This window comes from Monocercomonoides exilis, assembly GCF_001643675.1.
Source record: "Monocercomonoides exilis strain PA203 chromosome Unknown scaffold4-2303458, whole genome shotgun sequence".
NCBI classification, from domain to species: Eukaryota; Preaxostyla; order Oxymonadida; family Polymastigidae; genus Monocercomonoides; species Monocercomonoides exilis.
The window spans coordinates 1,555,256-1,577,485 of NW_027150549.1; the positions used below are offsets into that span (position 1 = coordinate 1,555,256).

Sequence of the window (22,230 nt, forward strand, 5' to 3'; positions counted from 1 at the left end):
AAGAATGGCATGATGCAGAATACAAATCCCCATTGCCGTTCGTTCGATTGTCTGCTCCTTTGATCTAATTGCTTCAGAATACTCAATAATACGGTGGTAAGAAAAAAACTTTCGAGATGGCCTCTTTGTGGAAGATATCGTTATCTTTTCTCATCATCGAATTAAAAAAGCTCAAATCCTAAAGGGGCACCAAATAAAGAGAAGCTTGACGTAGAAATGCTCTGCACGGAAGAAGAAACAAAGTCCATTCTTTTTGCATTCGGCTGCACTTTCGAAACAATGGAGAAAAAAATTACTTGTTTCCATTTTGCATAAACGTATCGCATTGCCCTCTTCAGAAGCAAATCCATTGCCATTTAATAGATTTTCATGCCCTCACTCAAGAATCTTGAGAATTTCGCTTCATTTTCCCTCCCCCTCAACTCCGCAAATGTTTCCTTTAGCAGTTCTTATCCCTCACAATTCCTTCTTCTCCTATTGTCCATTCTTTCGCAAAATCTTCAGTTCTCTCCTATTCCTGACCACTTTAGCCACAAATAGCATAGGTAATTCTTCTCTGAAAGACAAGACAAATCAAAACAAAATAAAGGCCTTCTCCTTTCTGTTTTGCTTTGTTAACTGAAATGAAAGCTACCTGTCGAAGCATTGGAAAATGTCGAAAAGTCATCATTTGCGTGATAAATGCGCTAATATTTCTAATCCGCTTGGCAATTGAGAAGAGAAGGTAAATCCGGCGCAAGTGACTCCTGGAAAACACCACCAGTAAACTTCACATTATCTTCGCAAGTTTTTCATAGAAAACTGAAAAGAATAACAATTTATGCAAATAGAACGCTCAGATGCCAACGAAGACGCAGAAAGCGAACCTGTAAATGATGGCAATGAATAATTTTTGCTGATGCCCTTGACTTCGTGTCTTTAATGAAGCGATTCAAAGCAAAAGCTGTGTGCTCGATTGAGCTCTTATCAACGAAAAAGAAGATACCCAACCACGAGGCAGCCGTGGACACGGAAAAAACAAAGAAATGACATTGCTGGAAAATAGTTAATTCTTGTATATCCCTTGGGTGAATAATGAATGCCAAAATACCTTTCTAAGGCTGAAAATAAGAGAAAATAAGCTGCACATGGCATAAATGCCGATTCTGTGAACTGATGATGTTGCCCGACAAATTTAGTTCTGAGCATTGCAACAAGCATCTGGAGCAAATTTTACTAACAAAAAAATCACAAATAAAAAGCCAGAACACGAATGGAAAATATGCGCACAAACCTCCTGAGCAAAAAATAATACACTGACCAACACACACCAAGTCTTTGAACGGAACGAAAAATAAAAAAAAGGTAGACAAGAAGAAAATAAAATAAAAAAGAAAATGATAAAGAAAACGAATAACAACAGCAATAATAACAAAAAATACCTTTTCAACAAAAAAATTGTTTGAAGCACGCCAAATGCAGTCAATTATCTTGCAGTGAATTCTGCTGGCACGGCAACGGATAAACAAAAATCAAATAATAAATGCAAAGAAGCAAAATCATGAATTTTATTATTATTATGCAGATAAATAAATGTCTCCTTCTTTTTCCTGATGATTCCCCCAAAAACTCTTGCATTGCATTCCGCAAATATTCGTTGAACTTTTGCCCCTGCCAATGCAGATTGCATGAACAACGGATTCAATCCCGGAGCACAGCTACCATTTTCGAGGCCTGGGGCTCTTGCCACAAATTAGAACCTCTTCCAGAACATCAAATTCGAAAAAGAAAGAAAGGAAGGAAGGAAACATCCAATTTCTAATATGATCGCAAAAAGATGCATTTCGAACATATAGATCCGACACATTTCGTGCATTAGCTGCCTGCAAATTATCCGGCTCCACCATGTTTGTATTATCTTCCTCTGCTTCCATCTTCGAAGCCTCCTTGAATTTTTGAGTCGGTCCATTCTGCTCCACCCTGCCTTAAAGTCGCTCAAATCGCTTTTCAGATTCAGTCCATTCAATATGATAATAAAAAAAAAATATCGCTGCATTCACGCCTTGTCTTCTGCAGACACGCTGAAACGCTCTCCATCACAGCTCCTGCCTCTCTGCTAAATCTGCTAAATCTGCTAAATCTGCCATACCGCTTTGCTTTCATTTCATAAGTTTGACGTGGTGCTAAAAGTGGTTGCGCAAAAATAACTGCACGAAAAATGATGTTTTCAAGAATATACAAGCTCCGTGCAGCCATGCTTCGCGCAGCTCCAGCCTGCGCTCTTGCTCCGTAAAAATCAAGCGTTTTCATCTTGTCTCAATTCTTCACATCCTGTGCGTTCAAATCAGTTTGTGCTCTGACTGCTCTTTTGTCTCCTTGTTTCCTCAGCCGGCTGGCAGAGGGCAGCAAATCGCGCAAACCTCGTGGGTGCTTGCAGTGAGACATTGCGTGCATTCTGCTCGCATTGCCAGACCCAGAGCTTCGCACAAAAAGTGTTGAATCACAACAAAGCTATTCAAAATATCACTTGCCAACATTTCTTTTCAATAATGGAGCCTCAAAAAATAAAATCATCGGAAGATGTTTTTTGTCTTCCATAGAAATACACGCTGATGCACAGGTCTAAAAACTTATTTGTTAAAATCAGAATAAAAATATATTTTTTGTTATATATTTAAATTCATAATGTTATTCTTTTGGAATTTTTTAAAACACCATTTATATGAAATTATCAATTAAGCATTGCTCTTTGAGGTTCTTTGCTTTAATAAAGGGGAAAGGATTTAATTTTTTTTTTAAATTGTTTTAACTGAAAAAACCAAAAACAGTTTCAATATAATTTAAATATCAAAATTGAGAATAATTGAAAAGTGTCATCAAATGAAAGATATTCATTCGAACTAGAAAAAAATAATTTGAAATATCAGAAAAGCAAAATCACAAAATCAATTAGCTCATATTTTGTTTCAAATTTGACTCAAATTCCACACATGCATCAACAAGTATATTTCTGTGAAAGACAAAAAATATCTGTTGATGATTTTATTTTTTGAGGCTCCATTATTGAAAAGAAATGTTGGCAAGTGATATTTTGAATAGCTTTGTTGTGATTCAACACTTTTTTTTGCGAAGCGCTGGGTCTGGCAATGCGAGCAGAATGCACGCAATGTCTCACTGCAAGCACCCACGAGGTTTGCGCGATTTGCTGCCCTCTGCCAGCCGGCTGAGGAAACAAGGAGACAAAAGAGCAGTCAGAGCACAAACTGATTTGAACGCACAGGATGTGAAGAATTGAGACAAGATGAAAACGCTTGATTTTTACGGAGCAAGAGCGCAGGCTGGAGCTGCGCGAAGCATGGCTGCACGGAGCTTGTATATTCTTGAAAACATCATTTTTCGTGCAGTTATTTTTGCGCAACCACTTTTAGCACCACGTCAAACTTATGAAATGAAAGCAAAGCGGTATGGCAGATTTAGCAGATTTAGCAGATTTAGCAGAGAGGCAGGAGCTGTGATGGAGAGCGTTTCAGCGTGTCTGCAGAAGACAAGGCGTGAATGCAGCGATATTTTTTTTTTATTATCATATTGAATGGACTGAATCTGAAAAGCGATTTGAGCGACTTTAAGGCAGGGTGGAGCAGAATGGACCGACTCAAAAATTCAAGGAGGCTTCGAAGATGGAAGCAGAGGAAGATAATACAAACATGGTGGAGCCGGATAATTTGCAGGCAGCTAATGCACGAAATGTGTCGGATCTATATGTTCGAAATGCATCTTTTTGCGATCATATTAGAAATTGGATGTTTCCTTCCTTCCTTTCTTTCTTTTTCGAATTTGATGTTCTGGAAGAGGTTCTAATTTGTGGCAAGAGCCCCAGGCCTCGAAAATGGTAGCTGTGCTCCGGGATTGAATCCGTTGTTCATGCAATCTGCATTGGCAGGGGCAAAAGTTCAACGAATATTTGCGGAATGCAATGCAAGAGTTTTTGGGGGAATCATCAGGAAAAAGAAGGAGACATTTATTTATCTGCATAATAATAATAAAATTCATGATTTTGCTTCTTTGCATTTATTATTTGATTTTTGTTTATCCGTTGCCGTGCCAGCAGAATTCACTGCAAGATAATTGACTGCATTTGGCGTGCTTCAAACAATTTTTTGTTGAAAAGGTATTTTTGTTATTATTGCTGTTGTTATTCGTTTTCTTTATCATTTTCTTTTTTATTTTATTTTCTTCTTGTCTACCTTTTTTTTATTTTTCGTTCCGTTCAAAGACTTGGTGTGTGTTGGTCAGTGTATTATTTTTTGCTCAGGAGGTTTGTGCGCATATTTTCCATTCGTGTTCTGGCTTTTTATTTGTGATTTTTTTGTTAGTAAAATTTGCTCCAGATGCTTGTTGCAATGCTCAGAACTAAATTTGTCGGGCAACATCATCAGTTCACAGAATCGGCATTTATGCCATGTGCAGCTTATTTTCTCTTATTTTCAGCCTTAGAAAGGTATTTTGGCATTCATTATTCACCCAAGGGATATACAAGAATTAACTATTTTCCAGCAATGTCATTTCTTTGTTTTTTCCGTGTCCACGGCTGCCTCGTGGTTGGGTATCTTCTTTTTCGTTGATAAGAGCTCAATCGAGCACACAGCTTTTGCTTTGAATCGCTTCATTAAAGACACGAAGTCAAGGGCATCAGCAAAAATTATTCATTGCCATCATTTACAGGTTCGCTTTCTGCGTCTTCGTTGGCATCTGAGCGTTCTATTTGCATAAATTGTTATTCTTTTCAGTTTTCTATGAAAAACTTGCGAAGATAATGTGAAGTTTACTGGTGGTGTTTTCCAGGAGTCACTTGCGCCGGATTTACCTTCTCTTCTCAATTGCCAAGCGGATTAGAAATATTAGCGCATTTATCACGCAAATGATGACTTTTCGACATTTTCCAATGCTTCGACAGGTAGCTTTCATTTCAGTTAACAAAGCAAAACAGAAAGGAGAAGGCCTTTATTTTGTTTTGATTTGTCTTGTCTTTCAGAGAAGAATTACCTATGCTATTTGTGGCTAAAGTGGTCAGGAATAGGAGAGAACTGAAGATTTTGCGAAAGAATGGACAATAGGAGAAGAAGGAATTGTGAGGGATAAGAACTGCTAAAGGAAACATTTGCGGAGTTGAGGGGGAGGGAAAATGAAGCGAAATTCTCAAGATTCTTGAGTGAGGGCATGAAAATCTATTAAATGGCAATGGATTTGCTTCTGAAGAGGGCAATGCGATACGTTTATGCAAAATGGAAACAAGTAATTTTTTTCTCCATTGTTTCGAAAGTGCAGCCGAATGCAAAAAGAATGGACTTTGTTTCTTCTTCCGTGCAGAGCATTTCTACGTCAAGCTTCTCTTTATTTGGTGCCCCTTTAGGATTTGAGCTTTTTTAATTCGATGATGAGAAAAGATAACGATATCTTCCACAAAGAGGCCATCTCGAAAGTTTTTTTCTTACCACCGTATTATTGAGTATTCTGAAGCAATTAGATCAAAGGAGCAGACAATCGAACGAACGGCAATGGGGATTTGTATTCTGCATCATGCCATTCTTATAGAGATGGAAAGACAATTGCATTGGACGGTGCGCTATGTCATGGCATGAAACATATTGCTTTATTATTTATTTGTATGATTGCAGTTGTCTTCCTGCTGGCAGTATTGCGGCATCAGTTGATGAATATTTTTAAAGTTTTGAATGCAAATGAAAAAGGGGAATAATCTGAGATTAAGCAAACTGGCAGTCCATTCGATGCCGAACGGCATGTTTCGGAAAAAGGCAAATACAAAATCTGGTGATATGAAAATATATTAAAAAACAAAAGAAGAAGAATGCATAATTGCGAAAAGAGGATAAACGGAAATCTTGCAAGAAATAAAATGCCTTCAACATCCTTCGTGCTTCGTGCTCTATCCTTTGCGATAGTTCATGTTGGTGATGCAAATTCTGTGAGGATATCAGAAGAAGTGCACAACTTTCTGGAATATGTGTATGTATCCATTCAGGGATTGGTAATACTTTGGCTTTCTGGGCCAGTCCTGTATTGCGTTTGATCTTGAACGGACGGTTCGTCATAATCCACTGCATCAGATATTGTGAGCATCACAGCTCCTGGCGGAAAGAGCTGGATGAATTCGCGCTTCAGTGCAGACATGGAATATCTCTCCGCTGTTTCACCTGCAATGCATCCTTTTATGATTGCTTTCAGCGTTTGCTTCTTGATTGCTTCCAAGTTTGGCCTCTCTCCATTCACAATCTTCTGCCCCGCCACCTCGGCCTCATACTCCCCAAATGGGATCTTCAGCGTCAAGCACTCCCACAGCATCATCCCAATTGAAAAGGCAACAGATTCCTTTGTTGCCCCCATCTTCTTGTTGATCAGCAGCTCGGGTGCTTTCCATCTCAGACACTCTTTTTGTAATCGTCCTCATCCTCAAATGCTGAAGAGGGCAGAGAGTCATCATCATCGTCGTCGCTTGCAGATGTCACAACAGTTGATGAAGAGATAGATGATGAATCTGAATCATCAGAAGAGAAGTCGGAGCGCATGACAACGCAGATGACCATATGTTCTGAGAACAACACAATGTGAGGACTCAGATTGGCAAGTGAAGAGAGAGGATTGTCCATCTCATCAAATGAGTGGAGAGCAAGGTTGGCCACCCAGAACAGGATTTGGACAGCTGTATATTCTCTCTCCTGAAGCGTGCCAATTGCCATCTCTTTCTTCTCATTCCTTCCGTGCAGCAGCATGAACAGCGAATCTCTCAGATCCACAATCAGTTTCTCATGAGGAGAAGAACATGCCATTGCATCCGCCAGATTCGACATGGATGAAGTGGTTGGGCACAGATCCTCTCTCCGAACAAATGTGGATTCTGTGTCTGAAGTGTCTGTGGTTGAAGTGGATGAAATAGATGGCGATGGCGTTCTCTTTCTTGTTTCATCATCATCATCAACTTTCTCCAATGCCCATTCTGGGATCTTGTCTGAATCTCTCCCCAAAATATATTCGGTGGAGCCACTCTCAGATAGAAGATGCTCTGATGACTCCGAATGTCCCAAGCTTTTCTCATTCACTCTCTTCTTTATCCTCTCTTCATTCTTCTTCTCTGCTTCCCTCTCAGCTCTTCTCCACTGATCTTCTGGAGACATCTCCATCGTTACCATCTCAAATGCTTTTGGGTCCTTCTTCACTGTGTCTTCCACAATTACCTCCAGCTCTTCTGTTCTTTTCTTTTGCTTTCTCCAACGGACAATAAAAGCAATTGCTACCACAAGCACAAAAAATAGAAGCACTATCAGAACAATTGTGCTCCATGATAATCCTTGACTATTTCCTCCTTCTGCTACTTTTTCTTCTCCATTCATCTGAAGCTCACTTCCATTCTTCAAGATAAATGCATTGGTGTGTTTTGGAAACTGCAAATCGCCAAAAAGAATTCTAATAGAAACCTTGGCTGGCTCGGGAATAACTGGAATTTCCGATATGCCTATTGTGCAATCCACTTCTTCTTCTGAAACAAAGCCATCATCACAAAATTGATGGTTCACGATAAAGTCTGTGTCGTCAACAGTCGTGATGATCTGAAAAGATAAGTTGCAAGGAAGAAGAAGTGTTCCTTTCATTATAAAACTGATTTCTTCTTCGATGCGTTCACTTTCGACTTTTTCCAAAGTTGGAATGAAAAACGGAGACTGGCGTTCAGATGGCATTCCTAAAAGCTCGCATCCTTCATTTAGAATCCATAAAGAAGAGTTATGTAACAATCCGTCTCCTCCCTTTAGACTTTCTATATTCAACACCCCATTTCTAGAGCAAAATATATTACGGCGAATCGAAGGATATAACAATATTTGTGGATTATTATTTTCGAATTTCCCATCAATCATCGTAACATTACTACCCAAAACTGTTAGTCCACCTTTGATGGAGTTTGAAAAAGAAGAGTCCTTGATTTCTGCCGAACAATTAGCAATACTTATGAGCGATTCATTCCAGTAGCATGCATAGTTTTTGTCTCGTTCATTGCTATTTGCTTTATTGCGTTCATATCTACCATCAATCAAACAGGAATCCAAATAAAAGTGTTCACATTTTTCATATTTCATAACGTGACCTCCATTTGGCATCGAACAATTACTTATTGTACAGTTCTGTACATGTAATTGAGGAACATCGGAACACGAAATAATGTTGCAGTTATTTGAAGTTGAAACGACTATATTTTTGAGCAATAATGCCGAAAGAGTTATATTTACGATCGGAGTATTTTTTTGGCCTCCAGCGTTTGTTTGATGAATATCGATAACGTTTGCATCGGAGATGTCTACATCATTAATGCACAATCCCGTTAAAGCTACGTTATTTTCGGATTTCCCAAGCCTGATTACTGATTTCAAACAAGAAAAACTATTAATTTCCAAGAAATTAACAAGCAAGAATCCATTTTCAACCTCAATTATATGCGCACTTAACAACAACTTATCGGGGATATTTCTTTGATTTGCGATGTCATGCAACACTGGAGCAAGGGCACAGTTATTAATATTCAAAAAACCGTTCTCCACAAAAATGAATGAGAAATAAAAATTGGACAAAGAGGAGGTTAACAGAAATCTAATGTCAGAAATGGAACTTTGCAAATTTGTTGTGATGACATAACTTGAGTTGCCCCTATTTCTAAGATTGACTGTCACATCGCAAATATTCTTTGAAAGAGACATGACACTTATCCCATCGAGCGTAATTTCTGCTTCAAGAGACGAAGAAATATCTATTAGCACTTGAGTTAATAAATCATATGTCACATGCTTCAGGCCATAATCGATTGTCAAACAAGGATAATTAACCTTTCCACATTGTTTGCTATTATCTCCGCCTGCTTCAAAATTTGATGAAACAACAATACGATCATTCTGGAACATTGTAATGAGTTCCATTAAATCAAAAGGTGTTGAAGCATGGTCTGTCTTGTCTATTCCGTAAATGGCATTTGATCTGTGATACTCACTTTCCCGAAGATCCAATCTAAACTGGCTTTCATTGATTTGAGAAGAAAGGCTAAAACATTCAATAAAGATATCTCGCCCAATAAACGCGGAATTTCCACTAAATGTTGAGTTTTGGAAAAGAAAATTCAGATCGCCAACTTCGCCGAATAAAAGATAGGTTCCTCCTCCTTTGCCATATTCTTCACTGCAAAAGCTTTGAATTATCGACGACGACAAAAATGTGAACGATGAATTTACACCAAGATTTAAAAATGCCATCCCACCTCTTTCGCTATCTCTTGACCTGCATTCTCTGAATGAACAATTTCTGATCTTGACAATTCCTCCTTCAGATGAAGATGCGATAATACATGAGCCGTTATCACTTCTGGCAATGCTAGTAAATGAAGAATTTTCCACAGTTATTGTTCCAGCAGCGAACTCATTGACGCTTGCCACTGATGAGTAATTAACCAGACATATGCACGCTTCAGTTATGTTCACGTTCGATATTGTCATTTCATTAAAGGTGCATTCGCTATTGTTTGAAACAGCAAAAATATTATTTCCAACGTTACACGACGACACAACAAATTGCGACACTCGGAGGTATCCTCGCTTCATCAACAGAAATGAGCAATTACTTTCAGTTCCGATTGTTGCTTCTGAAGAAAAGCCGCTCCGCAAAACTTCGATGGTTCCGTTTTCGTTCATAATCACTCCGCCTTTACTGTTTCCGAAATCCGAAGAAACAAATACAAGCAAATCTCTGATTGTCAAATATCTAGAGTTGAGAAGAAACGGATCGGATTCACCTTCATTTTTTTCGAAAAAACAATGTGTGATTTGTTAATTCGGATGTTTGTGAGTATCCTTCCAAAATATAGCCGCTTACGTCATAAGCATCTTGAATTATAGTTTCCTTGGTGATGAGCAACTGGAGGAATTGGTTCTCTCCAGTCAAATGCTGCATGCCAGCCCAAGCCGTTTTGCATGGCTCAAATTTACTTCCGCATCTCCTCACATCAAAGCCTGTGTGTGCCACATATATATTTGAGCTTCTGTACTCAACAACAAACATGAAGAGATCAGCATCTCCAATAATTGAATCGTGCCCAGCAAAGGCATTGCTATCATTCATTATTTTGTAATAATCAAATGCAAAAGAATTCAGCGTCACACTCTCATTTAAATTTTTGCTTTCCAAAAAATGTTTTTGCCAATATGTGCCATATTACTGCTAACAGTAATTGCATCAATTTTTAGAGGCTGAGAAGCAGCGGACAGAGTGCAGTCCAGATACAAAAATCCTCCTTTTCCTTCATTTCGAGAGCATTCACAAAACGAAAGATCGCTTGTCTTCAGCGAAACAGCATTATCTTCTGAGAGGCAAACGTCAAGTGCCCCTCCTCTAAGGGACTCTGGTACTTTTAGTTGCGATAATTGCGCATCTGCAAGATAGAGGTTACCTGAAATGGCAAATGGAGTAAATCTGGCAGTTATCGCCGAAATATTGCAGGAGTTCACTTCAACGGACCCTCCAGATGTCCGAATTAGCGCAAACAAGAGTGGATCTGTTCCGTTCTGGATGAAGGAACTATTTGCGATTCTGAGCTGGGTGTCTGATGCAAATATGAGGCAGTCGACATTTGAAGAAAATGCTGAAGGGATATGAAACGAAATTAATATCACGGCTAGTTGGTGTGTGGCTTCGAGAATTGCATTTCTGCTATTTCCGATTATTTCAGGCTTGAACAAAATGCTTGCTTTTGAACTTGTTGAAGAAGATATCAAAAAAGAAGAAACATCAACAGGCTCTTGAATATATGTTTCCGTGCCAATCAATATCTCCTTTTCGAAAGACTGCTCATTTAAATTTGTTGCTCCTCTTTTGAATGAAAAGCACGGATATTCTTCTGCTCCGCATCCGATCATGTCGTACCCTGTTTTAGATACATAGATGCTGGTTGCCTGCTTTTGATACAAAAACATGGCAAGATCCACAGAATCAGAAAAGTGTGTTCTGTCGCTTCCCTTGATATCAACAATTTCGATGCCCTCGCTGTTGTAAAACGGAACTTTGATGTTTGAAGGATAAATGCTCTCATTTAAGCTTTTGCAATCAACGAACATATCACGCCCCTCATAGCCGTTGTTTTGATTGAAATCGATCTCTTCGAATAAAAAGTCCCGTATGGGTCTTTCAAATGCATGAATACTCCTCCTCCTTTGCCATTGCCTTCGTTTACGTTGCAGCATGTTATGATAGCCCCATTTATCAAGAATTGGCCATTTTCGCTCAACTTACAGCTAACAGCTCCTCCGTTGCCATTTGCAGATGAGCATCCACTTAGCATGCAATGTCCAGATATTACATTGCTCCCTGAACCGGAGACTTTATGGAATGAGCCTTTGGCTGTTTTGTATGTTGTAATATTTGTATTATTTATCCGTGAGCTCGCTTCGTTAATGCAGACAATCAGGCTATCACTTGAGGTAGACACTGTGTCAACAGTAGATTTGTCGATTACTAGCGAACCGCTGTTTATAGATGCCAACCCACAGCTCGACTGAAATAGTAGCTTTGCGACAAGAACATTGCCAAAACTAATGGAACTTCCATTCCCTTTCACTATCCACACGCAGCAGCGCTTTTCAACGCCATCAGGATCACCAAAGATGCACGAGACAAAATACACTTTTCCAACAGCTGCTTCAATAAATACATCATGCAGGAGTTGTTCTGCGGTTGTCTGAAGCGTTATATTTAGAGAAGAAACAGACAGATACGTTGCTTGCGAGCCTTTCAGCAATGTAATGCGGCCATTATTCATCACTTTAAGAGCCGAGTTGATTTCTTCAATACCACAGATAGTCAAAGGATCGTCTTCGCAATGAATTGGCTGACTCAAATCAGCAGACTTCAATATGCTCAGTGTTGTTTTTATACTGCTCATTTGAGAAAATCCAAACGCCAATTCTTGACAAGGATTGTTGCTGTTTCCACATCCAGCATTGTTGCTGCTTTCTTCTCTATCGACAAATACAATTTCATCGTTCGACACAAACAAGTATTTTAACATGCTAACATTAATTGAGGGATAGCTTTCGTCGTCGATGACCCACATTGTTTTAAGATTAGCATCTCCTGGCTGTGCAGAGCCGGCCCACTTGTTCTTATCGATCATTATCCGAGGTGAAGGACAGATCAAAAAAACGTCAGAGCCCAAGCGTGCCTGATTTCCCGAGAATGAAATAGCAATCATCGAGTAATTTACTTCCAAATCTTCAAAGCTCAAGTGCAGCCCTCCACCGAAGCCATTTTCTGCATCAACTTTGCTGTTCGTCACCTTGTTTGAATCAAACAATAATTTCCCTCCTTTTCTCACATTCACTATCATGCTTCCTCCTTTTGAATGGCCATCAATGCATGCATTTGACGAAAAATTACACCCGCTCACAGTACATGCAGCTTCATCGCAGATGGTTCCTGAGATGGCACCTCCGTTCCCGTTTCTTCTTGCTGCACCTGTAAAAGATGAATTGGTTGCAGTTAACGACGACGACTCGCCCACAAATAGCATCGAATGATTCATGAAAATTGTTGTTGTGCAGTTTATCAAAGATTCCTCAAGCCCTATCACTCCTCCATTATTGGCGACAATCAATCCAGAGACTTCATCTGTTTTTGCTCCGTCGATGCTCAAACAAATTAACTCTGCTTCTGCTTCTCTGCCACTGACTTTGATGGCAGCTGCCGTTGCAAATTCGATATTCAGAACTGTGAAATTGTTCAGCACAAGTTTTCCATTGGTGCAACAAGCAATCGAGTACGACACTCCTGAGCTGATGGCTTCCGTTATGCAATCAGCCACAGTCAACACGGATCCGCTGCACAATAGCAAGCAATTGCGGCTGATAGTGAAGGCCAAAGGAATGCTGAACGATATTCCTGTGAACGAAACATCAACTCTAGCCTCAATTAAGCCACTTCCTTCTCCAAGGCCGTCACTTCGAACAGTTAATTTTTCCGAGTCATCCTCAGCATCGATTTCCATCTCTTGTTGTGTAAACGCAATGCGATTGGAAAATTCGAATTCTTTTGCCAACCTCACCTTTCCTTTTGCGCTGCCATATCTTGCTGTTCCAGCATAGTTAATGGTTTGACAAGGATAATCTTTATAACCACACATTCTGTAGTCTGTGCCAGTGTTGCTAATGAATGCTGGTGAAGTGAAATTTCGGAGGAATAGCACCAGCGGGATGGCAAATGCTGTATTGCCTCCTTCAAAGCCGGCTAACTCGCCGAAAGATGAATTACTGCTTTTCTCGAACTCAAAATTCAGGGATTCGCTGGTAATTGCGGAGGATAAATTTATCGCTTCCACAAACACGCAACTTCCTCCTCTTGTCGCGTTGCATTCAGCAAACGAAATGCTGCTCATTATAACTCCTGCTGAGCTATCAGTCATGTGCAAATATATTCCGCCGCCTAGTCCTCCGCTGGAACCAATTTCTGTGGATGTGCATTTGGCAAACATCGTGGGTGCATTGGTTGCATTACCAATTGTCACTTTTCCTCCGTAATTCCCTCGGACATATATCCCTCCTCCGTGCCCCCCATCTGCTCTGCATGACTCAAACGTGCCACCTTCAATTCTTAACCTTTGCTGGTCATTCACTGTGCAACATATGGCCGAGCCATTTTTCATATTATTTGCAAATCCCTTCATTGATGTGTTTGAGACATCGATCGCATTTGCGTTATCAGAGAAAATTAAGGTGAAATCTTGACTGGCATGCTGCGACAATAGTGTAGAATCGTCAATGAAAAGAGAAGCATTCTGCGATGAAAGGCTTATCAGTCCATGTTGTGACGTGGTTTCCACTTCCACCAACGATGCTGATTTCATGTGCACTGAAGCAAAGCCTGTTGCAACAAGAAATGAAGCATCTCGCAGAGGAATGTTTGCAGCTGCAACTGTGCTGATGGTGAGGGTCCCAGACAATGCTGAGATTAAATTATAAGAAAGAGGGGGTGATTCATCTTGGGTCTCAAAAATGGAATCTTGTAGCACTAATTCACCTTGTGAGTTTTGGCAGGCAAAAGAGGAATGTGTTTGGAGCTTATCTGGCAGTCTGAACCTGATAAATGCCATCACAGCAGTTGGGCAATTTTCGCTCATTGTTATCACTCCGGGCTGTGAAGAATTAGATTCGTGAACAATAAACAAGGAACATGAGCCAACGCCACTTATGTGAATTCCGTATTGATCAGAAAGCACCAATTCTTCACGCAGCTCGAATGAAACGGAAAGGCTGACATCTTTTGCCTTTGTCATCTGCTTTGAAAATGAGTAACTCAGAGTCTGGCACGGATAGTCTGTGAAACCGCATGGAGCAACATTCAGGCCCTTTGATGAATCTGCATGAACAGTGCTGCCAGCATCGCAAATGAAATAGATAAGTGGAATTGCATTCACTCTGTTCTCTCCATCGAAGCCCTGCAAAGAGTTGACTTTTTCTGTGCCTGAACTGTGTGCAAATGGCATTGTTTCGTTTGTAATGCTTGTGGTTAAGTTTGGTGATTGCACAAATACATCATCTCCGTAATATGCGCTGTTTGGCAGAGATGTACTGAACAATGGTGCTAATATCTTGAATGCAATATCTGCTTCGTGCAAGTCTAGATAGGTGCCTCCACCGTAACCAACTGTATCAGAGCTTGGGGCAGAGCAATTCCCGAATTGACATTCTTCAACAAGCAGTATTGCCCCGACGCCCAAGTCGCATTTCAGTGCGCCTCCTCCACTGTTAGTTTCCTTGACTGAGCAATTCTCAAATAAGCACTTTTTAATTGTCGAAGCACTCGCTTGCCCATCAACGCATGAACAATGGATACAGCTTCCGTCTCCTTCTGTGCGCTCGATTGCAGAAAATGTCACATTTGATGCAAGCAGGATGTTTCCTTCCTCGTTTTCAACTATTGCCGAGTTTTTCATTTCGCATGAAGTCATTGTGTTGTTCTCCATTTCAACTGTTCCACCCATGCAAACATAGATGAGCGCATTGCTTTCAGTCCCTCTCAACTCCTTAAACTCTGAGCATTGCACAAATGCTTTTGAATTGCTCCCAGAGACAATAATAAGGTGCGAAGTGCTAATACTCTCTGATGCAATTTCGAATGATACCAAAAATAGCTTTCCTTTTGCAACCTCTGCAAAAGATGTGCCAATGCTTCCGCTTTCCATTTTCAACGAGCAATTCGTAACAGTCAGAATACTGTCTGTGCACAGCATCAAGCACTCAATGATGCCTTCGATTGAAGAAGCTGCGAAAAAGCTCATGTTGGATATGCTTACGAGGTTCTTTGTCTCAATCATACTCACAGCCTTTTGATTTTGGGAGAGATCCACATTTATTTTTCCGCCTCTTTCAATGCATCTAACGTCCCATTCTCTCTGATCCATGGTGATGTGTTCTGTCCATCGAAAGCTGTCATGAAGTTGGATTTCCCGCTTTTGGGATGGGAACTTTAAGTTCACAACCCAGCTGATTGTTTCACAAGGATACACAGACGATCCACAACCTTTGAAATCTCTCTTGTTTAAGCCTCCTACGCACCCACATCCGTCCTCTTGGAGTAAATAAGCTTTTAACGGAACAGGCTGTGCGCGGAAGTCAGCCTCAAACCCCATAAGATCGTCGTCATTCATTTCATCCATATTGAAGTCAAATGTGGTGTTCTTCACAACAGCACTGAGCTCGACTGCATCGTAAAACACACATTTCCCTTTCCAGCCATCGCAACCAGCAAATGATACTTTGGATAGGCACGCATCACAGATATATTCTTTTGTGTGGATGAAAATCCCTCCACCTTTTCCTTTGGATGCCTCGTCTTTAGGAACTGTGCATGCTGAAAAAGTGGCAAATCCTGCTAAACCTTCGACTCGGATTCTGCCTCCACTTTGGTGGACTATTGAGATACCTCCGCCGTTGCCTTTCGAGCACTCGCACCCAACTAGCGTTGTGTTGTTTGATACAAACGAGTTTTGCGCACCAACAGAGATATTGATCCCAGCACCGCTGTCACGTTCCGACTTCATGCTTGAGAGAGAGCAATTCGCACAAGTCATGCTCGAATGATCGCAGAGTATTGCAGGACAGCCAGAAAACGAAAAGTTAGCCATATTGGTGTTGCAAATTGTTGCTACGCCTCCATTTCTGCAGCAAAGCAGGGCAGCCTGAAAAAGTACTAAAGCATCTGCTGTCGATCGTTTCACACTGATGGAATCAAGAGTCATTGTCCCTGTTGAGCTCAAGAAAAACAGAACAGAACTACCACTTGATGGAGCGTGCACAATAGTGAAATTGGCAGCTGTAAGTGAACCTGTTGAAACGGCGAACAACGGATGAGCGCTTGGAAGATGCGCAGAGCTAAGCATCACTTCTTCTCGCCCGATTCCCGTTATCTGTCTGGTGCTTGTCCCAACATTGATTGTGTCTGGCTCGCTGTCAAAAGTTGAGTTCAACAGAATAATTGAAGATGAATTGTAGCGGAGTAGCATGGCAAAAGAATATGCTATGGTCCTGCACGGATTGCCTTCAGATACCCCACAGCTTGCTGATCTGTTGTTCCCTTTGGTTCCATCAGTATAAATGCCTGCATGCGTCTCGAGCCATTCAGAGTGTTGGCGCAGCTGATCTGTGTATATGACAAGCCTTGTCGAAGATTTTGTCTGTGATGCGCATCCGCATAATGGATTTGCTTGAAGGCGGAAATAACCATCACCAAAATAGATATCATCCCCATTTGGTGACACATTATTGACAAAAAGGCAATAAAACAAAAGTGTTGCATTTTCAGGCGTCAATTGATGCACATTGTAATACAATCCTCCTCCATATTGCCGTGAATTGCATTTTTGATACAAACATTCACGAAGAACCGGATATTCGTTGATCGGCTCATATATCGACAGTCCACCACCATATGTGCAAATTGAGTCACAACCATTGAACGAATAGTTGAATAACATTGCACCAAATGAGAGTGAATCGTTATCCAAGGTCACATGTTTTCCTGCGTATCTCCAACTCATTCCTCCACCAACACCTGTTGTTGCATTGCATTTACAATTACTAATGTTAAAAAACGAAATAGCACTTGCTATTTGACCACAGAAAATTCCACCTCCGTAACAACTTGTTGAGTTTTCAATTCGAGAATTTTTAATAACTTGTTTTTTTATATTAACAGTGTACAGGGTCCCACCTTTGTCAAAAGAAAAACAATTTTCAAAAACACAGCAATCAATAACAATTGAACTTGTTAACTGATTTTCAAAAGAAATTGCACCACCAGTATAATCAGAACCAGAGGAATGCCACTCACAATCTTTGAATAAGTGATCTCCTTCTTTTATTTTGATGTGATCCATTTGTTTATTGTTTGTGTAATTGTCATTGGCAGAGCGGAAGCAAGAAATTAAGGTGTTGTTGCATGAAATGAGCGAATGGGAAGGATCATTGATGGATTGGGCAATGCCCCCATCAAACACATTGTCAACCGTGTGAAAATAACAGCTGCATAAGATGGAAGATTGTTTTTCTGGATTATGTTGCGATTGATATTTGGAGAAGTTGGCTGTAATGTTTGCAAATGAAGAGTCCCACACATGAACAAATGATAGCAATGGTGCAGACAAAAAGGGACAAGAAAGCATTGGAAATGATGAAAAGGAAGAATGCGACAGTTCGAGTGAAGAGCATGATGTGGAGTCAAACGATGGAAGAACACTGGCCAATGGAGGAATTTCCATCTTTTTGTTGATGGGAGTTAAACTAATGTTTCTAATGGAAAGGCTGCTTTCTAGAAGTGACAAGTCTGGCGCATTTGTATTTTCTTGGAGGAATAAATTACAGTGCAAAAGAAAACTGTGTGAAAGCTTTAAAGAAAGAGCACAGTTCTGGCCAATGTGCTGAAAAGTTATTTCAGAAAAGTTCACCGAAACATTTTGCCCAACAATAAACGTGGCCAGGCTTGTGCCTTTGTGCACCAGAATGCTTGTGAAACAGTGATTTGAAGAAACTTTTTTGCAATTGTGATTGCATTTTATTTCTGAGCTGTGACAAACAAATAACTCTCTCTGATCCACATCATTTTTTTCGGGGATATCCGAGGCACAAATTGCTCCATAAAGAACAAGAAGCAAAATGAAAGAAAACATGAAAGAAATAATGCTTTTGACTGTTTTTTGTGCAATTCCTGCCCCTCTTCAATAAATCGATCAGTGAACAGATTCTTTATAATGGATTAATTGATAAATGGAAACTATTTTTAAATTTAGGGAACAAATAATTTCAATGGTTCGAAAATATATGAAATGAAATAGTGTTCATATAAAATTTTTCAAGCATGCATGACAAAATATTCTCATCGTATGTGTAAAATATTCTGAAATTTCAATTAAATTCGAGAAGAATATGATGCATCTGATAGTTTGGATTGCACTATAAAACATTCAATAATGAAGAAGAAGAAATCAATTTGGAAATGAGAATATTTAATGTTTGATGCATGAATGATTCGTGTAATGCGACTCAAACATAACAGATATTTCTTTTCGTAAGACTTCTTAATAATATTTTGGTTAATAATGCTTTTTCATAAAATTATTTCTTTCTAAATTTTTTTTTCTATAATATTATTCAATATATTACACTTTTTTATTTTTTATCAAATTTTGTTTCTTCAAATTTTCATCGAAGAAACAATTAAAATCTGTGTAATCCTTTTAAAAAAGAAGCAAATGTTTTATTCAAAAAAAAAATATCTTTCATATCTTCTTCAAGAGATATGGAATATCAGCTATAGATCCATCTCGATTAGGTCAATCAATATTATTGATTTTTGAATATCTGATGGTTGTTATCATCTTGTATTATAAGTTGGAAAACGAAATGAAAAGAAGATAGAGATCGAGAGTTATTGCTGACACTCTTAGGGGTTTATCATGATTAGATATTCAGTGATGTTCTATAAAAATGGAGTTATTGATAGGTGTAATCGATATGTATCTATAGCTGATATACCATATCTCCAAGGAGGAGAATTAGCTAAAAGATTAACTAGAAGATTTGTTAAAGGTGTTCAAGTTGGTAAATTAATGGTGAAATTGTGTGTTATCATTGATGAAATACATGAGTTGTATGTTGAACGTGTTACCGTTGATGGAAATAACAGGTTAAAGAGTGTCAAAGATGGTAAATTTGTGTGACAATTAGTGTTATCGTTTGTGAAATCGCAAATAAAAATAATTGATTAAGTTTTTTGTTTTATAGTAAATGGGTCGGAAGAAGATATACACAACTGTGGAAGAAGCGAAAGCTGCTCAACAGAAACAAATTAAACGGTTTCAAAAAAAAATGAAAGGAAGAAACTAAGTATTACAATGAACATGTATCTGAAAAACAGAAGAAGTTGATTAAGATCTTGAGGAGAAAGCTTATCGAAAGTGATGAGCTGTTAGATGAGTTGATGGAAAAAGTTAATGGTTGTTTGCCTGCACAGGTTAAGCTGATCAGGTGATGTGGGAGATGCTGTGGCGTGGAAATATTGAGTTAACTCTCCGTGCTGGAAGTGTGGACAGGTGGACAGGACTGGACAGGATAAATTTCATTCTCAAAAATAGGTGGGCAAACGGGCAAAGTGAGCAAAGTGGGCAAAATACAATTAATGTGAAAATTGATGAAATGTAACAGACTACACACGTTCGTTGTATCATCAGTTGAATCAAACAGTAGTCACGATGACGTTATAGTTGATTGCCAACATCAATATTTTTACTCGGAAAAAGTGAAAATCGGTAGGCCGGATACCAAATTGTGGCAATATCGAGATGCTGGGGGAAGGGAAATATTGGGTAAAATCTCCGTGCTGGAAGCGTAGTCCAATAGCCCGGTTGTCCGGATCTTTTTATTTCATCTGAAAAGAGCTGCCAACATGCCATTTCTGCCAACATGGATGTTTTCCCCTTAATTTGGCATGATTATGAGGGTTTTTTTTATTTTCGATTGTTTCATCATTTTGCTCCATTGCCACACGAAATAGTTGGTGGCATTCGTTCGTTGTATCGTCAGTGGTTAACATCAGTTATATCGTTGATGGTGTTAATATTGTGTTGTTGATATATAAATGACTTCTTAAAAACGAATATGTTTTGTTAATCAAGACAGAACAGTCAATGTAATATTCATCTTCCCGTCGTTTGAGGAGCTGTTCATACTCTGACTTAAGTTCATAACACCACACTTGATTTCCTCTTCCACTTATTTGTTTTCTCTCACATCTGTCTATAATTTCCAATTGGAATGAGTGATCGTTCTTGTATTCAGCTGGTCTGAAACATGGTGCATCAGAACATCCCCACCCTTCTTTGAGTTTATTTCAATGCTCCTGTCAGAACACATCGATGATAGAGAGTGATGCTGCAAGGATGTCTTCCTTTGCCTCCGTTGTTGGAATAGCCCTTGTGTTGAATTCAGAAAGATCTTTACTGAGGAAATAACAGAGAAGTTGTTCATAGAATTCATTATCGAAAGAGCTCGTGAAATCCTTGAAGAATGTGAGATTGATCTTATAATTTGAGTCACAATCACAAACAACATATCTCCTGTCACCAATCTCAACCTTGACTGGGAATGAGTGATTTGTCACAAATATGAAATTGGCTTCGTTCTCAGCTGTTCTTCTTGGCTGATTCTTTTCATTGATTCTGATTGTCGAATCAGTGATTATACTCTTCAAGGCATCGAAGTCAGCTGTTCGATCATCTCCAACATTCTTCAATTCGTTAAGTGCAATGAGCATTTTCCCTTCAACGATGGAATTGAACTGTCCTGTCAGTTCTGCAATCTCTGTGACATTCGGACATGAATATCCTTCCAACAGTTCAGCAAAAACATTTGCCCAGACATTCTTTCCAATACCTTGTAAACCTTTGAGAACAAGTGATGTTTCTGATTTTTTACCAGGATTTTGTAAAATTGACACAATCCAACAGAGGATGTATTGATAGAGTTTTTCGTTGTTGTTGGTGATAACTTCTCGTGTGAAATCGAGGAACGGTTTGATGCTTTCGTCATTTTGTTCGTTTACCATTTGATATTTGAACCCATGGAACAGAGAGAATATTCGAGAGTTATCTGAGAAGAACTTTACCCTATCAATCGATAGAACATGTGAGTATTGTTCGAAAGCTATCTCAATTGTGAGAGTCTTTTTGTCATCATGCCAGCGTTTTATTGTTTTGAACAGTTCGTTCATTGCTGATTCTGTCTTGAATGTAATTGAATAACAAGAAGAGTGAATGTCAAATTTTTTTTTACAATGAATTCCATCCTTGCTTCAACAAACCTCAGAACTTTTGTGAGATCTTCAGCGACTTCAGACAGTGAGGAGTATTGTTTTCGACAAGCTTTCTCCCTGATTCAAAAGAACGAGAACGATGAGTTGAGATCAATTTCATGAACAGTAATCTCTCGTGGAGGTTATTCCTTTTGCTCATTCTCTTTTCTGAGGAGTGAAATGATCACATCGTTGTTATATGTTGGATTCCATCTCTTGACAATCTTTTGAAGAACAAATGGATGTGACTTGTTGTCTCTGTTCCTGTTTCGTTTCTCTTCGTAGTGAATGATTGCATTTGCTGTTAGAGCAGCTGTCTCTCTGATTTGATAGAAAAGAAAATCTATTGATTCGTTGTCGAAACCATCAATGTTGACAAGAGAGATGAGAGCTGCAAATAACTGGAAAAGAGATAACTCAGAATCAAGTGAAAGAGAACCTGTATCGTTATGTATTTCAACATCTTTCAGTCCATCAACAAGAACAAGAGCGACAGTTGAAGATATATCAACGATTCCATCTTGTGTGAGAAGATTGTGTGGTTCAGCTGCCATTATCGCTGATGTATTCTCTGTTTTGAGGTCAATACCGAAGATGTCAAGAACACTCTCGAGTGATGAAAGATCTCTGAGCTCTCTGTAGTTGTTGAGGGGAATGTATTTGGTGATGATTCTCTTGCCGGCTTTCATCTCTCTGTATGAAGAGTTAGCTTAAACAACAAGCCTCTGTTTTCCATCTCCTATATATGAAAAAATGTCGATATCGTCCTCTGGACTCGTGAACACTTTGGTTTGTGATGAACATTTGAGG

At 39.3% G+C, this 22,230-nt stretch overlaps 5 protein-coding genes across 5 annotated transcripts; all 5 read right to left on the reverse strand.

Annotated features, from left to right (window-relative positions):
- Positions 1-6,015: 6,015 nt before the first annotated feature.
- MONOS_17023 (uncharacterized protein) lies at positions 6,016-6,381 on the reverse strand (the record flags this gene model as incomplete). Its single annotated transcript, XM_067869902.1, has 1 exon — positions 6,016-6,381. The coding sequence occupies one exon, from the start codon at positions 6,379-6,381 to the stop codon at positions 6,016-6,018; it is 366 nt and encodes a 121-aa protein (XP_067734813.1).
- A 35-nt stretch (positions 6,382-6,416) lies between these two features.
- MONOS_17024 (uncharacterized protein) lies at positions 6,417-7,730 on the reverse strand (the record flags this gene model as incomplete). The annotated part of the gene is made up of 1 exon (XM_067869903.1): positions 6,417-7,730. One exon carries the CDS (start codon positions 7,728-7,730, stop codon positions 6,417-6,419), a length of 1,314 nt encoding a protein of 437 aa, XP_067734814.1.
- Positions 7,731-10,196: 2,466 nt separating this feature from the next.
- Positions 10,197-18,255, reverse strand: MONOS_17025 (uncharacterized protein; the record flags this gene model as incomplete). The annotated part of the gene is made up of 2 exons (XM_067869904.1): positions 11,317-18,255; positions 10,197-11,086 (listed from the first exon to the last, which is right to left on the reverse strand). Exons 1-2 carry the CDS (start codon positions 18,239-18,241, stop codon positions 10,197-10,199), a joined length of 7,815 nt encoding a protein of 2,604 aa, XP_067734815.1. The 5' UTR covers positions 18,242-18,255.
- A 2,217-nt stretch (positions 18,256-20,472) lies between these two features.
- On the reverse strand, positions 20,473-21,174 carry MONOS_14600 (putative Poxvirus D5 protein; the record flags this gene model as incomplete). The annotated part of the gene is made up of 1 exon (XM_067867415.1): positions 20,473-21,174. The coding sequence occupies one exon, from the start codon at positions 21,172-21,174 to the stop codon at positions 20,473-20,475; it is 702 nt and encodes a 233-aa protein (XP_067734816.1).
- A 389-nt stretch (positions 21,175-21,563) lies between these two features.
- MONOS_14599 (uncharacterized protein) lies at positions 21,564-22,109 on the reverse strand (the record flags this gene model as incomplete). The annotated part of the gene is made up of 1 exon (XM_067867413.1): positions 21,564-22,109. The coding sequence occupies one exon, from the start codon at positions 22,107-22,109 to the stop codon at positions 21,564-21,566; it is 546 nt and encodes a 181-aa protein (XP_067734817.1).
- Positions 22,110-22,230: the final 121 nt, after the last annotated feature.